This window comes from Gadus morhua, chromosome 18 (genome assembly GCF_902167405.1).
Source record: "Gadus morhua chromosome 18, gadMor3.0, whole genome shotgun sequence".
NCBI lineage: Eukaryota > Metazoa > Chordata > Actinopteri > Gadiformes > Gadidae > Gadus > Gadus morhua.
Genome location: NC_044065.1, coordinates 13,337,874 through 13,354,728, shown reverse-complemented (window position 1 = coordinate 13,354,728; position 16,855 = coordinate 13,337,874). Strand labels below are relative to the sequence as shown.

The window sequence follows — 16,855 nt, the reverse complement described above, 5'->3', positions numbered from 1 at the left end:
GGTTGACGTTCTCGATCGCCTTTTGACTCTATTAGAGCCGGCCTGTCCCTCGCTAGACGTGCTGCATTTGTTCTGACAGCCGAGGGGTTGCTGGTTCAATCCCGCTGCGGTTCCAACCTTCAATTGGAAGGCCCTGCTGAGCCACAGACCGTCCTTGTTAACGCTATGACAGTGCGGTTGATGAGGAGGTAGATGCATGCGCTGTCTTGGGACATGTGAACTCGAGGTTCGCTGGTTCAATGCCTCTCCTGCCTCTCCTCTCGTAAGGAGGCTACCTCAACGGCCGGGATCGTTGTTGTCTTGTTGTGAGTGAAGCGAATTCCTCGTAATAGGATGCAGTCCATTCAAGCAGAGCATTGAATCTGTAAATCCATCGTTACATTTTCATACTAATTGATGTTTTGATCCGTCGCTCTGCGTGAAGCTTTTCTGAACATAGCTGTGACAGGCTGTACTCACAGTCCTCGTGGCAATCGAGTTGTGGTGATTTCTAAACTATAACCCATACATTTAGCTACACCCCCACGACGCAAACACCGCTTTGAAGCCCCGTGTCACTTCCTCCTTTGGAGACACCTGGTGCCCCCCGCTCCCCTGATGTCTCTCCTCTTGAGCATCGCCACACGTAAACTCCCTGAACGCTTAGTTCTGCTAACAGCGGCCCATCTGATGTTTCCCCTTCCCTCGGAGCGGGGTGTCGTGACTTGGAGGTCTTTTTTGAAGAGCCACAGCGTGGCGAGCATATGGAGGTCTCTCTTCGTGCGCACGGTGGGCGGAGCGCCGGTTTGTATGCCGAGCATGTGGCCGGCAGGTGCGTGTCAAGCTGTCGTGACTCAGACGCCAGCAACACCTCCGTGATCACAGCTCCTCAGGGCGCTCCTCAGGGCGCTCCCCCAGGAGACAACCCGCCATCCGTCAGGAAGCTGACGAACAACAAAAACGTCCAGGCTGAGTCCCGTGTTCTTTTTAAGAAGAATGGAAAACAGATAGCCCCCCCCCACTCCACCATGGGATGGATGTAGATGTGGCGGGGGCCTGGGGGGGGGGGGGATGCATTGGTCTGTTCCCCTGTGCGTCGACACCCAGGTGCTGTTCGTTTTAGCGTTTAGTGCGTTGACGTCACGCCCTCGTGGTGCTGCATCTGGAACACAAGTGCACCAGAACACAAGGATCTCAACCAAATGATTTGATTTAGCGGTCCGCAGGGGGGGGGTGGCGTGGTGTGTGTTTGTGTGTGTGTGTGTGTTGCTGGCTGTCTAAACATGTGCATACAGTTTACACACCTCGGTGGGTTTGGAACATTAACAGCTTGTGCGCTGCCTCATGTGAGCGTGTTTAGTCTCCCCGCGCGCTACACTTGGCGTCGGCTAACACAATGACACAGTTCAGCGGCCTTGCTATAGGCCGAGCTGTGGTCAGCAGCGTTCCCATTGGCTGAACTCTGTGTAAACTGTATTCAAGGCCGCCGGTATGACTCATGTGCTTCAGGTACAGAGATGAAGGGGGTGTCATGTGACTGGTCCAGGCTTGAGGTAAAATCTGAAGAGTGCTTTACATCAAGGTTTTCCCCCGTAGGGCAAACTTTGAATGTTTGGCGGCTGGGCAGTCGGGGCTTTCGCCTGCGGAATTCATTTCCAAACCACGAGTATATTAAATCAGCAGCATGAGAAAATACCACATTTTCCAACTGTCTGGTGTGTGAGCCACGCACTTGTACACTGAATAGGTGTGACAGGTTATTAAATTAGGAAGAAAACTCCTTTGAGTTTCTGGCTTTTGCGTAGCAGAGGTGAACTCTCCGCCCATCGGTATGCGTTCAAGTCAGCAATCCTTGAATCCATAGAACCTAGTTCTCTCTCTGGTACTCTCTAGTTCTCTCTGTGGTTCTCTATGTGGTTCTCTCTCTGGGTCTCTCCCTGGACTCTCTCTGGTTCTCCGGTTCTCTCTCTGGATGTCTCTCTGGTTCACTCTGTTCTCTCTCTGGTTCTCTCTGGTCTCTCTCTCTCTGGTTCTCTCCATGGTTCTCTGTGGTTCTCTCTCTGGTTATATGGTTCTCTCTTTTGTTCTCTCTGTGATTCTTTCTCCGGTTCTCTCTCTGTTTTCTCTCTGGATCTCTCTGGTTCTCTCTGGTTCCCTCTTCTGGTCTCTCTGTGGTTCTCTGTTCTCTCTCTTGATCTCTCACTGGTTCTCTCTGTTCTCTCTCTGCTTCTCTGCTTCTCTCTCTCCCTGGTTCTCTTTGTTCTTTCCTTCCTTTGCTCCGTCTCTCGCTCTCTCGCTCACTCGCTCTCTCTCCTTTTCCCTTTCCCCTCCGCTAACCAGCAGTGCTAATGTGTTTGGCCCTGGGAAAGAGCCAGTTTAAGGATGGGAGGGAAGTAGGTGGAGGGAATGAGGGGGTGGGGGGGGGGGGTTGAAAGAGTCTGAATAAGAGAAGGGAGGAGGCTGAGTCAGCGAAGGGAAGCGGCCAATGAGAGGAGAGCCGTGAAATGGAGAAGAGTAAAATGGACACTGCAAGCACACCGTGTGCTTCATACACATGCTGTCCGGTGAAAACACCTGTTCGCTCACTGCACGCTCTCCATGGTGAAGCATCCAAGTCGCAGGTAAAGGAGATTAGATAGGTTGAAATAAATGTATCCATAAATTCAGAAAAGTGATTCACACCGATCGCAGCTACACAAACACCAGCTTACTATATCCGCTCACCATCAGTTGTGCATAGCATGACAACTGATGGCTCATTGTATGTTGGATTCTGGCAAAGCTGCCATTTTGCAGCCGCCACAAAATGCTATATTACTTGCAACATCCTCACATTGTTTTGTGAAAAGGTTGCGTGAGGAAATGCAACCATTGATCACGAACCGGACAAACGCATGAAAGACAGGTCTGGTGCGGGGCACTTTGGAAGGAGGAGGGAGAGCAGTGGGACTGTGTCACACGGTGGAGTTCTGGAGAGCCTGATGGTCCCGCAGCCCTCACCACCACCACGGCCCCTCAAGGGCCCCCGCCGGGCCCACGGCCTAGTAAGGGCCCTCGCCAAAACCCAGGGTCTCGTAAGGGCCCTCGCCAGGACCCACGGTCGCACAAGGGCCCTCGCCAGAACCCTGGTCTCATAAGGGCCCTCGCCAAGAGCCACGCTCACGCAAGGGCCCCCCGCCTGGGTTTTGCCCATGGCAGCGGGGATTTGGGGGGAGGGGGAGGGGGAGGTGGAGGAGCAAGGGCGTTGGAGGGAGAGAACGACACCGTGCCTCCAGAGCGGAACAAAAAGTGTCTCGCTCCACCGCTGAGCAGCCAAGTGCCTCCCCCTCCTCCCTATTCCCCTCCACCTTCTACTCCATCCCCCCCCCCAACGCCAGCATCAGGGGTGCCGTCTCTGTCGGAGGGTTTGTGGGCTGGAAAATATGGGTTTATGTGTGCACACATACCATTTGGCAGCGGGGATGCATTCAGATCCAATTACGGCGCACGCCATTTGCATGAGTTACCGTGTTAGCGGTGGGTCCGCTCTCTGCAGACCTTTGTTCTAAAGGGCCTCTTCTGGAAACAAAACAATCACACATACACGTTCTCCGGCTCCTTAATTCCCCCCTCTTGGGAAGCTGCCCCCCCCCCACACACACACACACACACACACACACACACACACACACACACACACACACACACACACACACACACACACACACACACACACACACACACACACACACACACACACTTGTTTTCGCTAAGGAGACGCTTCGCATTGTTCGGCTCAACTTATAATTTAGCATAATGGCTTTGGTTTCCCTTGTGGTGAGATGCTTTATTTGGAAGAGCTTGACAGCCTTTCAACAGCCCAACTCTAGCGCTAAACGTAGTATTTTATAAATGGTGCAAGTTTGGGGAGCATCATCCAAAGTGTGTGTGTGTGTGTGTGCGCGCGCCATCATAATCACATGTCCCCCCTCTCCTCTTTGAGCCTCTCTCACACAGAGCCCCTTCTAAACAGAAGCGATGTGTGACTCTCTGCTCGTCCTCACACACAGCGGCGTTGGCCCCTCCTGGGTGTGTGTTCAGTGTCGGCGGTGCAGCAGCAGTATGCCGACTCCTCTCTCCCACCCTCCATCCCCCCTCCCCCGCTTCTCTCAGGCGGAAGGTCTCCGGTCGACAGTGGCGTGTTATTTTCCTCCACAGAGGTCAGAAGGCGGCCTGGCTAGTTATCCTAGCGGCAGGATACTCCGTCTCTTACCAGCTGTCCTCCCCCCACCTCTCCGAGCCGAGATCCCCCCCCCCCCCCCGAGGTGTAGCAGGAAGTGCATGTGATTGTATCACTGCCTCACTGTGCGTGAAGGACTCTGCGGGAAGGCTTTTGATTTGTTTAGAGCGCAGGTTGGATGCGATGGACAATCTATAGGAAATGGCAGGTTTGATGTGTGCGTGGGTGTGCATCTTTCTTTTTTGTTGTCTGTGCGTTTGTGTGTGCTGTTCACCTGTGTGTGTGTGTTGTTCACCTGTGTGTGTGTGTGTGTGTTGTTCACCTGTGTGTGTATCTGTGTTCACCTGTGTGTGTCGGTGTGTGTTTGTGTGTCTTTGTGGGTGTATGTGGGTTGTTAACCTGTGTGTGTGTGTGTGTGTGTGTGTGTGTGTGTGTGTGTGTGTGTGTGTGTGTGTGTGTGTGTGTGTGTGTGTGTGTGTGCGGGGTGGTTTACAGCCGAGGCCTGTGCTAAAAGGGGAGCTGTGGTGCGGCGAGCATCAGTCAGTCAGAGCCATAATGGCTCATAACTGAAATGTCAAGCAGGATGGTCCTGGTGCTTAGCCTCACTCCATCACAGTAACCACAGGCCTCGTACTGTCTGGCCCGGCCCATCAGGGGGAGGCGGGGGAGTGAGTGGGAAATAAAGGCACGAATGAAGGAAGAACGATGAAAAGGAAGGGGAAACAAAATAGGAAAACCGAGACAAGCCGCGTTGAGATCATGTGTCGCCCTATCCTTTCCGTCTCCATCTTTACGAACTGCCTCCTTGTACATTTCCTAAAAGTATTCAATTATAGCCCAGCAAAAACGGCCCCTGATATTGCCCTCTCATCGTCCTGAATATAGCCTGGGCAGTCGGTGCCAAATCCCTTTTACGAGCAAAACGCTGTGTGTCTGATTAAACACTGAGTATTATTGTGTTCTAGTGTTTATGGGGATAATCACGCTGAGATTCTGAAGCCTTGCTCGGTTGCCCATCGGTGAAATAAAATGATTGTATTTGAAAGCCTTTGAATGGTAATACCATGTCCTCAAGGAACCGACCCTGGCTGTGTATTTCTTGTCCACCCCAGTACACACACCACACACTGAGCTAACTAATTCGAATTAATGCTTGTTGATTGGACAATCAAACTCAACCTTAACTTTACTGAATCAAAGAGGACTTCAACTTTGAGCTCAGTTTTCCCCCCCAAAGGGAAGGAAAATGCAATCTTGAATTCCTGGCCATGAGGTGGTGACTAATTGAGAACTAATTATAGATTTAAGGAGCAATATATTCCTTCCTGAGATGTTAGAGAAAGGCACTTAGGAAAATATCGAAAGGTTTGAAAACAGCATGGCCACCCTTTTCCCCGCTGTTTCACGACCGCAATAAAGGGAACGCAACCACACACGTTTGTCGGTGTGCACTCACTCGTGTGTGTGCGCGGTCCACTGTTACGAGAGAAAGATGTCCTGGGGGTTCTTTTCTTTGCTGTGCTCAGTGCCTCTTAGTTCCGAGTGTTATTGCCGCAGCTCATCACACTGTTAGTCGCCATGAGAGTTGTGACCTGAATCAGGAACGATAGTCTTTGTAAAGCTGCCGTATTTGTGGCTCATGTCTTTCCCTTTGCCATCCCCAGAATGGGCTGTTTTGTGTGTAATAATTCTTTGGAAGTAGTTATTATTGAGTTTTTCAGGTTATCTGCAAGGTATTAGGAACTCTATTTTAACCCCCATTGAAGGCTACGTTTTTCAAGTTGCATCGTGTAAGATTAGATATTGACAATAAAAGTGTAAACTGAAGGTAAAATCGTTAGTGTGACGTACATGCATCGTGTTGCAGAGATATTTCCTTAGTTAGCAGCTAGCATCGACCCGTGCCGTATCGTAGTATCACTTTGTACCTCAAGAGGCGACGTCTGTCACTGCACTGCCAATCAGCACTCAGTCCAACTGAGGGGATGTAGCCCGGCAGCCAGTCGTATTCTAACCCTATGTTATTACACAGCTTTGTTGAAGAATCTATTCTGATTGGTAAATGACGGCATTCTACCGGCATATTATTATTTTTTATATTTTGCATATTATTATATTTTATCATTTTTCGTAATTTTTTGTATAGCAATTATTTTCGTGGAAGCAATCAAATCATTTTTAAATCAATGTAATTCTAATTTTTTTAAGTAGATTTATTAAGTACTAAAAAATAATCCTTTAGGGTGATTAAGACTGGCTCGCTGTACGATTATCCTTTACATATTACCAGCACACATAGTTTACTAGGTAACTGAGCCCTGATGATGCACTGTTGATTTTGCACGTTTTCGCATAGCTTTGTACAATGGGGGGGGCAACCACTGTCTGGTAATACACCGCCCGGCCCCTATTGTGTGGAGGACCACTTAGACAGTCGGGCCGAATCGTACACATTTGTACGATCGTTAAGCAATCATACGAAGACGTGTTAAGCAACCCACACGTCTAACCCTCCGCCCCCCCCCCCCCCATCTCTCCTCCCCCCTCCGCCTGCAGACTTCGACTTCATCGTGCCGGGCTCCATGAAGCTGCACAACCTGATCTCCAAGCTGAAGAAGTGGATCAAGATCCTGGAGGCCAAGACCAAGCAGCTCCCCAAGTTCTTCCTCATCGAGGAGAAGTGCCGCTTCCTCAGCAACTTCTCGGCGCAGACGGCCGAGGTGGAGATCCCCGGGGAGTTCCTCATGCCCAAGCCCACGCACTACTACATCAAAATCGCCAGGTACAGCGCGCACACACACACACTCACACAGACACACACACACACATGGGCGAATGCTGCACTACACATTTTCCGATCTATTATTTGAGCATCTTATTATGGTGAGCATCTTTACTGGTCACACGACGATGCAGTCCCAACTAAAGGTCAGATCTCTGCTGTCATTTAGCCTTTAATAATTCTTCTTTTTATTGGAGCTCAATGGTTTTAAGCTAAAGCATTCCCGTTCCGTACGTTCAGCGCGGGCCTGGCGACGTCCCCGTCCCCCCGTCCCCGTCCCCCCCCGTCCCCCGTGTTAGGGGTCTGGTGCATAGCCGTAGGGCCGGATCTAGTGCTGTTTGCTCATAACTAACGGGACATGAATGCACGTGCAATTCCTTAGCTGGTGTGTTTATGTTTAATTCTGTATATGCTTTGGGTTTAACAAACCCAATGCCCCTGGAGAAACGAATACATGTCATGGAAAATGACTCTATATAGCCTTCCACTTCACACATTTTAATTAGTTCCGCATCTCTATTTCCTCTCCGCTCCTCTCTTATCCTCTCCGCTTCCCTCGATTTGTTCTCCGTCCCCACCTCTCGCTTCTCCTATTCTTTCCTCCCCGATTCATGTTCATCTCCTCTTCTTTTTTCTTTCCACCTTTCTTCTTCTGTTATCTATTTTTTTTCTCTTCTTTTAACACTCTCCTCCAATTCTTGTCTTCTCATCTCTCCTCTCTACTCTTCTGTCCTTCTTCTCTGCTCTCCTCTCCTTCTCTCGCCTGTCTTCCCTTCTTCCCATCTTGTCTCTCCTCCTCGCCCCCCCCCCCCCCCCCCCCCCCCCCCCCCCCCCCCCCCCCACCCCCCCCCCTGCTGCTCCTCTCTTCTCTCGCCAATCCATTGCCTCGGCTCTCTTCTATTCTACTCTCCTCCCTCCTCTCATCTCTCCTCTCCCATACTCCCCTTCTCCTCTGCTTTCCTCACCCCACCTCTCCTCTCTCCCTGTCCCTTCATCCTCCACCACGCTCCTCTCCTCTGCCTTCCTCTCCCTGTTCCTTCATCCCCCCCACTCACGCGCCTCCTCTCTCCCCCCCCCCCTCCCCCCCCCAGGTTCATGCCCAGGGTGGAGATCGTCCAGAAGCACAACACGGCGGCCCGCCGCCTCTACATCCGCGGCCACAACGGCAAGATCTACCCCTACCTGGTGATGAACGACGCCTGCCTGACGGAGTCGCGCCGGGAGGAGCGCGTGCTGCAGCTCCTCCGCCTCCTCAACCCCTGTCTGGAGAAGAGGAAGGAGACCACCAAGAGACACCTCTTCTTCACCGGTAAGACCCCCCTCTCCCTCTGGTGAACGATGGTCCTTCGTTGCGTTTATACTTTGCTTTTCATCGCACTCAAAGCGGTGTGTGTGTGTGTGTGTGTGTGTGTGTGTGTGTGTGTGTGTGTGTGTGTGTGTGTGTGTGTGTGTGTGTGTGTGTGTGTGTGTGTGTGTGTGTGTGTGTGTGTGTGTGTGTGTGTAAAGAGTTCAAAACTTCCTCTCAATCTTACCCAGCATGCACCTTCCCTTTTCTCAATCAATATATCCCCTCACAAAGCAAACCCCAAATCGCACTCGCACACACTGACTACAAACACATCTAGATCCTTTCCAAGCACAATGTCCTTCTCACCATGTCCCCTCCGCTCCCTGATTGGTTGGTTTGAGGTGAAACCGGGGGACAGGAACTCAGTAAACCCATCGTGGGGGCCAGCCTATTTAAATGTTTAGACTGCTTCCGCCACCACCACCACCACCACCACCGCCACCACCACCACCACTGTCCCTCACAGCAGGCTCCCCAGCTGGCCCTCTCAAGCCCCCACTGCTCTGGGCGCTCTGCCACCCCGGACAGTGGGTTGTTGGTGGCGGCGGGGGTTGGGAGCGGAGCGAGCAAGTGTGGTTGCGCTGCAGTTATTGCGGAAATTCCCGAGTATTTTGGTGTGGAGTTTAGACCCGTGGTCGGCGGTGCGGTCGTCACAAGCTCCACTGTTGTTTCCTCGAGTCCGGATGTTTGCCTTCCTGGATGACGACGATTAACTTGTTGTGCTCCTCTCTTTCCTCTCTCCTAACCCTTTACCTCGCTCCTGCTCTCCTCCCTCCTCTCCTCCCTTTTTATTCCATCCCTCCTCCCTCCTTCTCTTCACCCAACTCTGTCTGTCCACCACATCCTCCTCCTCCTCCTCCTCCCCCCCCCCCCCCCCCCCCAGTGCCCCGGGTGGTGGCGGTGTCCCCCCAGATGCGGCTAGTGGAGGACAACCCGTCCTCGCTGTCCCTGGTGGAGATCTACAAGCAGCGCTGCGCCAAGAAGGGCATCGAGCACGACAACCCCATCTCGCGCTACTACGACCGCCTGGCCACGGTGCAGGCCCGCGGCACGCAGGCCAGCCACCAGGTAGGAAGAGGAGGGCGTCCACGGGCTGCGTCTCTGGGTGGGGGGGGGTTTATTTGAGTTTTGCTGTTTGAGTCGTGAATAGCCAACAGAGTGGGATTTGGTGAATTTGATTTAGATTAGTATTTTTAGATTTGATTCGTATTTTTGCGGTTTCTTCCAAAAGTATGGCTTAAAAAATAAACAACTTTCCGCTGAGAAACTGTCACAACTGTCATTGTTTGTCAATGGCTTGGCTGGGAAGGAATGTTGTCGAGAAAAGCATATGGCATAGCCAAACTAGATGACCACAAGCACCCCTTGTCCACACGCCCGTGTTTCCGGTCCAGCGTCCACCGTATGACCCTGTGATGAGCCCACCCATTCCCAGCCCAACTCACCCAGCGGGCATCCAACCACTCACCAGGGCGTTGTTGCAACACAGGAACAACCTCTGACCCCTCCTCCTCCTCCTCCCCCTCTCTTTCCCCAGGTCCTGCGGGACATCCTGAAGGAGGTGCAGGGCAACGTGGTGCCCCGAAGCATGCTGAGGGAGTGGGCCCTGCACACCTTCCCCAACGCCACAGACTACTGGACCTTCCGCAAGATGTTCACCATCCAGCTGGCGCTCATCGGCCTGGCCGAGTTCATGCTGCACCTCAACCGACTCAACCCCGAGATGCTGCAGATCGCCCAGGTAAGGAGACACACACGCACACATGGAGACACAATCGCACCCTATACATGGAGACACACACAATGTATTTGAAAGCCTTTTTAAGGTAATACCATGTCCTCAAGGAACCGACCATGGCTGTGTATTTCTTGTCCAACCCAGTACACACACCACACACTGAGCTAACTAATTGGAATCAATGCTTGTTGATTTGACAATCAAACTCAACCTTAACTTTACTGAATCAATAGCAACTTCAACTTTGAGCTCACTTTTCCCCCCTAAATGGAAGAAAAATGCAATCTTTTTCCTCATCTTGAATTCCTGGCCGTGAGGTGGTGACTAATTGAGAACTAATTATTGATTTAAGGGGCAACATATTTCTTCCTGAGATGTTAAAAGGAGACACACACACACGGAGACACACACACACGGAGACACACACACACGGAGACAAACACACACATACCCACACACACACATAGCCACACTCAATGAGATCATGGAGATCGCACAGGTAAGTGTAGCAAAAAGATAAATAAAACACACAAACCCTACACACACACCGACATGGAGACATACACACGCACTCTTTAGAGCCTGTCGGTCAAGGACAAGTGGGATCAGTTTGACTGGGGCTAATTCGGTTCTCTCTCTCGGTCTCTCTCTCTCTCTCTCTCTCTCTCCCTCCATCCCTCCCCCCCTCCCCCCCGAGATGCATCAAGAGATCGTCATTACCTTCCGTATGGGGACGGGGGCGCGGGTGTGAATTACCATTCTCCCCTGTGACTTTCACGCAAGGCCCTATCAGTCCGCCGCGCCGCTGTCAAGTGCGGCGGGATGTTTTGACAGGCCGTTATATTCAGTCAGCGGCCGCATCGCAGTTATCAAGAGACGTTTCAATTTGAAGAGGCCGTGCGTGCCCACGTGGAAGAGGGAGAGAGGGGAGAGAGGGAGGGGGAGGGAGGGAGGCTACGGGGGGGGGGGGGGACGAAATGGAATGCAGTCGTGTGTTTGCGTTGAAGGCGAGCGGGGCGGTGTGTGTTGGGGCGGTGTGTGTTGGGGCGGTCTGGGTCCGGGTCGGCGTGCTCAAAGTCGTTATTAAAGATGATTGTGTCGGCCAGGCCACCCCTCCCTCCCTCCCCCCCCTCTGATCCTAATCGGCCTTTGCTGACAGGCACTCCTCCGGGCAGCTTAGCCCGCGCATTAAGCCCCCTCTCTGCCTGTTCCACCCTGAAGATCCCATTAGACACAGAGGGATTACGGCGGGGGGGGGAATGTACACAAAAACACGCGTGCACACGCACGCACGCGCACATAAACCCGCTTGCACAGACACGGTAAGGAGCGCACCCACGCCCCCACCCTTTCCTCAACACACACACCCCCCCGTCCCCCCCACACACACACACACACACATCTTTACTGTTTGTCGGTGTGTGAGGACCTGTTGACGGTTGTGTCAATTACCGGACACGTAAATATTTCAGCGGCTATCTCCCCGCTCGCAGACTCTCAGCTCGGCCAATAACACGCCGCATCATCGCCACGGTAACCTTCAGAAATGCCGGTCACGTCGTTTACTTTAATTTCCCCTCTGATGCAGTTGACATTTGCTCTAAAGATTACCCACGATCCATCATGCCTCATCCCCAGTTTAACGACGTGATTGGCACAGGTGGGCCGGTTTTGGAGTCGCTCGCTTCGTCCCATTGACAAAAAAAAAAAAAAAAAACGATCCACCGACGGTGGGGCTTCGGTTTGGCTGCCCCGGTCGTCATGCCGATTACCATTCCGGTTGCGTCGCCTCAACCCACTGTCTGTTGGGCTCCTCCGGGCCTCCCGGTAGTCTCAGTGTTTCTCATCCCCACCCTTCCCCCCCGGCCCCCCGCCCGCACCACACACACTCAAAGACGGTCCTCTGATGCCGGGAGGAGCCCGTGGAGGAGTGCAGGTATTAACCAGAGAGTACAGGTGGTAGAGAGCGGGACAGACCAAGGGGGAGAGGAAGCGGAGATAGGGCCGGCTCGGGGAAGAGGCAGAGGCTGGAATCAAAGGTGTGCGCGCCCGTAAAGCCGCCGGAGCCTCTCGCCTCTTTCATACGACCGGGGGCTTATCGTCCTAGAATGGATGCCCGCGCGGTGGCCCCCCGCGCACGCGCACCCGGGGCTTGAAGATGAAACCGGCCCGTATTTATTTACCTCACGGGGGGGAACCCCGGAAGAGGAGGAGGAGGAGGAGGAGGAGGAGGGGGGAGGGGGCGGCGGGTGTGCATGGTGGATTATAGATGTCTTACTGCTGATCGTTTGACGGTTTACTGTGTCGGGGATCAATGGCGCTACGCCCAACCTGTGTGTTGTGGCGTCGCCCGTGGTAGCGTCCGTTCCCCCCCCGTGGCGCCCCTCCCTCGGTCCACTTCCGGTCGTGGGATTATGTGCAGAGAAAGGGGAGGGGGGAGGGGCAGGAGAGGACTGTACCGCCGGGGAATATTTATCGAGAGATATCCTTGTTTGTCCGTAGTCGTTAACGCCGCCCGCCCAATGAAAATAAGGTGGCGCCATAAAGATACACGCCACGCCAAAGGGTACGCTTTAGTGTCCTGTGGTCTAACCTTGATGTTCCCTCTCTCTCTCCAACCCCCTCTTGCCCTCCCCCCTCTCCCCCCTCTCCTTCCCTGCCTCCACCCTCTTCATCATCTCTCCCTCACTTTCGGTGCCCACCAATCTCTCTCTCCCCCCTTCTCCCTCTCTCTCTCCCCCCCCCCCCCCCCAGGACACGGGGAAGCTCAACGTGTCGTACTTCCGCTTCGACATCAACGACGCCACGGGCGACCTGGACGCCAACCGGCCCGTCCCGTTCCGCCTCACGCCCAACATCTCCGAGTTCCTCACCACCATTGGCGTGTCGGGCCCGCTCACCGCCTCCATGATCGCCGTGGCACGCTGCTTCGCCCAGCCCAACTTCAAGGTAGGCGTTCTGGGGGCGTACCCCCTCCCCCACCCCCCAGCCTGATGCGGCCTCCTGGATGACACACCGGTTGTGTGGGAGTCTAGGACAACACTGGAGGTCCTTCAAGGCCGTGTGTATGTCAGGCGTCCTCACCTGTGCATCTAACAAGGACAACACTGCTGTAAATACGGTTTACACCAAATGCATAGATATAAATAAATATACATACGTAAACAGATAAATTATATAGGTAAAAAAAATATATATATAAATAAATATGTACATAAATATATACACAATAAACATATCAATAAATATATAAATCCATAAATATAAATAGACATAAATAAATAAATAAATAAATAAATAAATAAATAAATAAATAAAACATAAATAAATATAGATAATGACTTGAGAGTTGAAAAGACTGATTTGAATTTAATGTCTGCTGCTTTTAATAGAATCGTAAATCATAAATAATTGCAGGGTAAATTGGTACGGGGCTGTATGTTAATGTACTGCTAACGACATAGCAACCAACTGGATGAGTTGGTGTTGTAGTTGGCAGGGCACCGAGACTGACAGAGCTCAAACGTGGCCGTGTTATCCGTGTTGAGGGCAGTGGTGTGTGATTGACAGAGGGTTATTTGTTCAACCTGCCTATCTTCAGCCCGGGGTTACCCGGTCCAGGGCCGTTTCAACCCCACCTCACCGGAGACTATTGCAATAACCCGCAATTCAAGTCTATTTTTAACACCGAAAATCTGCAACAGCTTAATGAACTCCTTCACAAAGGCTACCGCAGGAACGCGCAGGGCTGGTGTTTTTTCTGCGCGCATGCTAAATTGAGAGTGTGGCGGCGGGGGACGCGAGCTACCCCCTCCGCTGCCTCACTGTTGATGCTAGCGCATGGCTACAATAACAGGCTCCCTCCCAGCACCCCCGCTGTTACCAAATAGCAGCCTTCTGTCAAACTGTCAGGGGCTCAGTAAGGGACCCCTAAATTTGTCCATTACAACAAAGTTAGTCGATGGATAGCACGCTGAAAACCATCCGCCCAGAAGAGTCCCTCTCAAGGCCCAGCTAAACGGAACCAGCCTGTGTGTGTGTGTGTGTGTGTGTGTGTGTGTGTGTGTGTGTGTGTCTGAGGTTGGTTAGTGAGGCCCAGTGTGGGGCTGTAATAACAGGGCCTGGGTTTTCTATGTATAGGCCACCCCCCCCCCTAGCCCCCCAGCTCCCCCCCTAGCCCCCCAGCTCCCCCCCCCCCCCCCCAGGACTCTGACACACACGCAGGGCGACAGGAGGTTATCAACGACGTGTATAAACCTAACTCCCCAGAGCTGTTCTAACCTTGTTTTGCAGCTGAAACCGGCCGCCTTTGCTCTAAACACAAACCCATAAACGCACGTAAGCCCTTCGAAGACGCAGCTGCCAAAGCGTCCGTCCCCTCTCGCGTGGGGCGCTCCAGCCCCGTAAACGCTGGCTGGGAGTGTTCTGAGCCGGCCGGTTATTGGTCGTCTCGCTGCCCTCGTCCGGGTGTGGACGGGGCGTGCCTGTTTCAATACCTCTCCTCTGTAATGAGCTGCAGTCCCCCCATTCAGGGACCCAGACACCCTCACTAAATCTGCAGTTAACAAGATTGGTTTCCGCTCGATTTGACTCAATGTTTTTTTTTTTTTTTTTATACTAATTTGTGTTTTGCGTTTGCTTTGCTGACCAATTCAACCAGCAATTATAAAAAAGCGAAACCTACTTCCTGACACGGCATCTGTCTCCGTCCTTTTCCTAACAGGTGGACGGCATCCTGAAGGCCGTGCTCCGGGACGAGATCATCGCGTGGCACAAGAAGACCCAGGAGGACACGTCCATGCCCCTGTCCCCCGCCGGCCAGCCCGAGAACATGGACTCCCAGCAGCTCGTGGTCCTGGTCCAGAAGGCGGTCACGGCCATCATGTCCCGCCTCCACAACCTGGCCCAGTTTGAGGGCGGGGAGAGCAAGGTCAACACCCTGGTGGCCGCCGCCAACAGCCTGGACAACCTGTGTCGCATGGACCCCGCCTGGCACCCCTGGCTCTGAGACCCCCACCGCCCCCAGGGTCTGGGGGCGGTGGGGCTGGGCGCTGAGGCCGGGGGCCGTCCCCCAGGAAGGTGATGAGACGCCCTGCAGGAAGGTGAAGTCTGGTCCTGGGAGAGGATATGGACCAGGGGGGGACGGGGGGGGATGAGGTCGCTGTGCCGCACGTTGTCGTGCGTCTCTGTAGGGGGGGAGAGCGAGGCGGAGATGGGACCGGATGTCGTTTGGCGTTGGAACTTTGCAATCTAAGTGTTTGTATTTTTTATCGTTGAGGAATATGAAGCTTTGTACTCCCTCTGTGATCACGTGTCGTTGAGTTGGAGGTTTGCTCAAAAAATTATTTTAAGAAACACTAAAGGATTTTCTTATGTTGGTTTATAATTCAGCAACTACGCCATACGTTTTCGCTCTGTGTTTAATGACATGTTGTTTCTGTTCAAGTACCTTTTTTTTATTTTATTATTTAAGCCGAGCGTTGCTCTACGACCCCCTACCAGCCTGTAAAATGTCAACATTCATGAGCAACGGTCTTTCACTTTTTTTATCGGTATTTTGTATTGTAACTGTTTAATGTATTTTTTTTATTTTTTTTTTATTTTAATTCTTGCAAAGGACCTTAGGGAGGGTCCTCAGACAGGTCTATCAGGACTGCAGGGCGTCGAGTGAGGCACTGTCATTTGCTACGCCCTGCTGTGATGCAGGTACGATTCCCTCGTAGGTAATCCTTTGTTTGATTTTGTATTCCTCTTTCCAGTTTGTAAAGAAAAAAAATTCTTCTGCCAACCGAATGACGGTTATCTCTTGCCTTGTAAATAAGCCTTTTGTTTGAATAAAGTCATTTTTAATACAAATCAAGCTTTTATAAAAACTCATTGGGTTCCATCTTAATTAGCCTGTTAGCTGCAATAATTCAATATAGAAATATGAGAATCGGGGGGGTTGGAGCGAAGGTGATAATAGATCAGTAGATTAATAATCGTGATCTGACATACCTGTGTTCTTAAAAAAGTAAATTCCTCGACAGCACTAGTTTAAGTTTTTTTTTACCCTTAAATACATTTTGTTTTATTTTACAGCGGGGTGCTTCAGTGGCATGTGTGTATTCAGTCAAGGTGGGCCGTTGTGTGGTCCCTAGGGGGAGGGAAATACCATCAAGGTCATTACCCCTGTGCCCCTGTGAGGCACCCGCTGTTCCCTGTGGAGGGGGGGGGGGGGGTCGGGGGGGCATAAGGGTGTGCTCTGTCTTCAACTCCCATGGCGAATGATTAATGGATGTCAGAGGCTCTCCGAGTGGGCATGGCCTTTACTGAATTACACACACTGTCACCTGGCCCCTCTCTGCTCATAAACAAAGGTTATATCACTGTTGCTCACACACACACACACACACTCATTCTGTCTCTCTGACTCACACTGTGCCTACTTAATACATGTACACGCTCACACACACACTCAATACAGTGCACACACAGTAAACACACATGCATATACAGTAAATCTACACAATCTTTCTTCCTGCCTTTCACACCGTCTCCTTGACACATTTACACACACAAATGCACAAACACACATACTGTACACACACACACACACATGTATACTCAGTAGAAATACACATTCTGTCTCTGCCTCGAACATTCTCCTTGACACACGCACACACAGTGTTGCGTAGTAGTTGCCTTGTTCCCTGCTAAAAGAAGAAAAAAGACAGGAAAATATGTTGTCTGCTGTCCAGATTGGCTGTCGTATCCGACTGACTGGCCAAGTCGTTCAGCTGCTTTTTC

The 16,855-nt window shown here is 52.0% G+C and overlaps 1 protein-coding gene across 5 annotated transcripts in view; it reads left to right on the top strand.

The window, feature by feature from the left end:
• Positions 1-15,926, top strand: part of trrap (transformation/transcription domain-associated protein) — a 102,052-nt gene extending 86,126 nt beyond the window's left edge. For all 5 annotated transcript variants that reach the window (XM_030339571.1, XM_030339570.1, XM_030339568.1 and 2 more), the window contains 6 exons: positions 6,755-6,980; positions 8,072-8,289; positions 9,212-9,396; positions 9,866-10,069; positions 12,821-13,015; positions 14,790-15,926. In XM_030339571.1, coding sequence (XP_030195431.1) covers positions 6,755-6,980; positions 8,072-8,289; positions 9,212-9,396; positions 9,866-10,069; positions 12,821-13,015; positions 14,790-15,074 — 1,313 coding nt within the window. In that variant the 3' untranslated portion in view covers positions 15,075-15,926. The remainder of the gene's footprint in view (positions 1-6,754; positions 6,981-8,071; positions 8,290-9,211; positions 9,397-9,865; positions 10,070-12,820; positions 13,016-14,789) is intronic.
• The last annotated feature ends 929 nt before the right edge of the window (positions 15,927-16,855 follow it).